Source organism: Triticum dicoccoides, chromosome 2B (assembly GCF_002162155.2).
Source record: "Triticum dicoccoides isolate Atlit2015 ecotype Zavitan chromosome 2B, WEW_v2.0, whole genome shotgun sequence".
Taxonomy (NCBI): domain Eukaryota; kingdom Viridiplantae; phylum Streptophyta; class Magnoliopsida; order Poales; family Poaceae; genus Triticum; species Triticum dicoccoides.
Genome location: NC_041383.1, coordinates 740,544,833 through 740,548,355, shown reverse-complemented (window position 1 = coordinate 740,548,355; position 3,523 = coordinate 740,544,833). Strand labels below are relative to the sequence as shown.

The 3,523-nt window shown below is 43.1% G+C and overlaps 1 protein-coding gene across 1 annotated transcript; it reads right to left on the bottom strand.

Annotated features, from left to right (window-relative positions):
• Positions 1-1,775: 1,775 nt before the first annotated feature.
• Positions 1,776-2,786, bottom strand: LOC119368540 (60S ribosomal protein L28-1-like). Its single transcript, XM_037633774.1, has 4 exons — positions 2,636-2,786; positions 2,380-2,546; positions 2,189-2,246; positions 1,776-1,820 (listed from the first exon to the last, which is right to left on the bottom strand). Exons 1-3 carry the CDS (start codon positions 2,781-2,783, stop codon positions 2,235-2,237), a joined length of 327 nt encoding a protein of 108 aa, XP_037489671.1. The 5' UTR covers positions 2,784-2,786; the 3' UTR covers positions 1,776-1,820; positions 2,189-2,234.
• Positions 2,787-3,523: the final 737 nt, after the last annotated feature.

The window sequence follows — 3,523 nt, the reverse complement described above, 5'->3', positions numbered from 1 at the left end:
TGCTTGGCGAAGCCCTGCCGGAGAACCACGAACTCCATAGCCACCACGTCGTCGTGCTGCTGGAGTTTTTCCTCAACTTCTCCTCTCCCCTTGCTGGATCAAGAAGGAGGAGACGTCCCTGGGCTGTACGTGTGTTGAATGCGGAGGCGCCATCTGTTCGGCGCTAGATCGGATCTTCCGCGAATTGAATCGCCGCGAGTACGACTCCATCAACCGCGTTCTTGTAACGCTTCCGCTTAGCAATCTTCAAGGGTATGAAGATGCACTCCCTCTCTCTCTTGTTGCTATAATCTCCATAGATTGATCTTGGTGATGCATAGAAATTTTGAATTTCTGCTACGTTCCCCAACAGCACCAGCTCCTCTCAAACCCTAGTTCATCTCTTGTATCCAATCTTGTATCCAAAACCACAAATTGGTACCTGTGGGTTGCTAGCAGTGTTGATTACTCCTTGTAGTTGATACTTACTGGTTTACTTGGTGGAAGATTATATGTTCAGATCCTTAATGCATGTTATTACACCTCTGATTATGAACATGCTTATGCTTTGTGGGTAGTTACTTTAGTTCCTGAGGACATGGGTGAAGTCTTGCTATTAGTAGTCATGTGAATTTGGTATTCGTTCGATATTTTGATGAGATGTATGTTATCTCTCCTCTAGTGGTGTTATGTGAACATCGACTACATGACACTTCACCATTATTTGGTCCTAGAGGATGGCATAGGGAAGTAATAAGTAGATGATGGGTTGCTAGAGTGATAGAAGCTTAAACCTTAGTTTATGAATTGCTTCGTTAGGGGTTCATATGGGCCCATATGTTTAATGTTGTGGTTAGGTTTACCTTAATACTCCTTTTTGTAGTTGCGGACGCTTGCAATAGGGGTTAATCATAAGTGGGATGCTTGTCCAAGTAAGGGTAGTACCCAAGTGTCGGTCTACCCACATATCAAATTATCAAAGTACCGAACGAGAATCTTACGAACATGATGAAACTAGCTTGACCACTATAAGAAATATGCTATCTTGTGACCTCCACTATTGGTCACTGAAAGGTCATAGTTTTTCATTTGCGACCTTTCTGTGACCAAAAATAGAAGGTCAAAAGCTGAGGGTCGTAAACTGACTATAGTGACCTTCTCTGTGAGAAGGTCGTGGATGTTTATGACCAAAATATTCCTACTGTGGCGTTTTGGTCACTAGCAGCCTCCCCAGTCCACGTAGGCATCCAGCGTGGCAAGCTGATGTGGCACAAGATTCAGCCCGGTCCAATTCGGTTTTCTGCATGGGCCTAGCCCAACAATTCGGCCTTTTTACTATATTTTTTTATCAATTTTTGAACGGCTTCATGGGCCAAGCCCAACATTTTTAGGTCCATTTCATTTATCCTTTTTGTTCTAGCTTCTAAGAAATGCACGATGTGATTTGTTTGGGCCATAGCCTTCTTAGAGCCCAAATATTGTTTGGTCTAGTAGAATATTTGGTCTTTTTAATTCACAGATTCCAATTTATACACATTTAAAAATCAAAAAATCAGTAATTCTCTTATTAAATGATCAAATCCAGAACTCATATGATCAACATTCACAAAAACATACAAGACTTCACGTCCGTGGTAACATAGCTTGAACAAGCCTAATTACAGTTTATATCCAAGAAGTGTACGTGCAATCCAAAACATGGTGGCAAATATCAATCGAAACTATGGTTCACACCCTTGCTTGGCTCTTTGCTGTCAAAGTATATAGTCGTCCTTGGACCTTGGGAGCTACCACCAACAACACGGTTGTCCTGGTTGTACTTCTGTGGTCAAAGTCCTCACCTGGAAAGGATTATACAACTCAGTCATATATTCACGACTCAAAACTCATGACATGACATGACACTAAGAGAGAACATCATAGAGACTCAACCAGATCCTAATATAAAGGCTATTCAGACCATAGCTAGTTTATTCCAGTATTTTTGGACACATGTGTGTTGCTGCTGTTTTCTGGAAACATGGAGTACAAGTATTTTTGGAAACATGGAAGAACATGATTTATTATCCTGGAGACTAGACAAGAGTTACTCCAGTGAAGAGGATGACTAAAATCGCTCAATGGTTGAGAATACACCAACAACTTCAAACTCTCCTAACGAAAGATTCGAGTGCTGGAAACCGAGAAGCGGGACAGATTATAGAGTTACCTGAGTGGAGTAAGGGACTATTTACAACATGGGAATTTCAAAGGAATCAGTCCATTTCCTGCAGGAACATAAATTAAAGCTTTTCAAACTTTGCATAATTAAGGGAACAGCCCCAGCAAGCATCAGACTTTTCTGAAGTTATGTCCGACTTGCAGAACAAAGTGACTTCTCAAAACAACAAGTTGTAATACCTGATTCTTGACAGACTTGGCCATCTTGCAGAACTCCTTGCGCATCAGAGTCTTGTGCTGGAGCTTGGCAGGGGTGTTCTGCTTCTTGGTCTTGGTCGTGGACAGGACAACTGCCTTGTCCTCTCCCGCTGATGGCTGGACCACCACGGTCTTGCTGTTCGCCAAGCCTGAAACCACATCAGCCCCACAGCAAGTTAGCTCCTTGCAGAGACACTTGCAAACAAAAGGGTTAAAAATACTGCAAAGAGCTACGGACTCGAGAACTTGTAGGAGTGGACATTGTAGAGGTTGTTGGGCTCCTTGCTGAACCGCACCTTGGCGTTGCTGTTGCCGAACGGTTTTATCAAGAAGCAGTTCTTCTTCTTCACGAGCTCCCAGACCAGAGACCCTGGAACGGTAGTCATTTCCCTTGGCCTACATCACCAAAACAACAACCAAAAGTCAGATCCTACAGCTAGCAACAAGCAACAGGACACACTAATCCTACTGAATCAAGGAAACATTTGACTATTTGAGCAAAATTGTATGCTGATTGCACCTTAAGCTCTCTCGCCACGGATCCTCCTAGCCAGTTGAATGTCCTTGGGCATGATGGTCATGCGCTTAGCATGGATGGCGCACAGGTTGGTGTCCTCGAAGAGACCCACCAGGTAGGCCTCTGCAGCCTCTTGAAGGGCCAGCACCGCATGGTTTTGGAAGCGGAGGTCGGTCTGCACAGACAGAACAGGGTGGTGCTTTTAGTTTACTTGATTCATCATACTATAAGAGTTGAGATAATAGGAGCATAACAATGTAGTGATGTACTGTGAAGTTTGAGGAGCATAACATTGTAGTACTGTACTGTGAAGTTTGAGGAGCATAAAATATATGAGACAGTTTACTTGATCCAAAGTTTAAGGAGTATCTTATCTACTAGTAGTACTGTACTGTGAGACTTTCCTAAAGCAGAGTCTGTAAACAAACAGAGTGAGAACCATCAGAAGAACAGAGATGTTCTTCTATCAAACAGTGGCTTCTAGTTAGCCAATTCAGCACCTGAGCAGCAAGTATGGCACAACAATTTTTACACATTCCATTCCATACCTCTTGAGCACAAGTGCTCCCACAATACATAGGCAGAGTAACGGCATGAACCCAGTGCAGA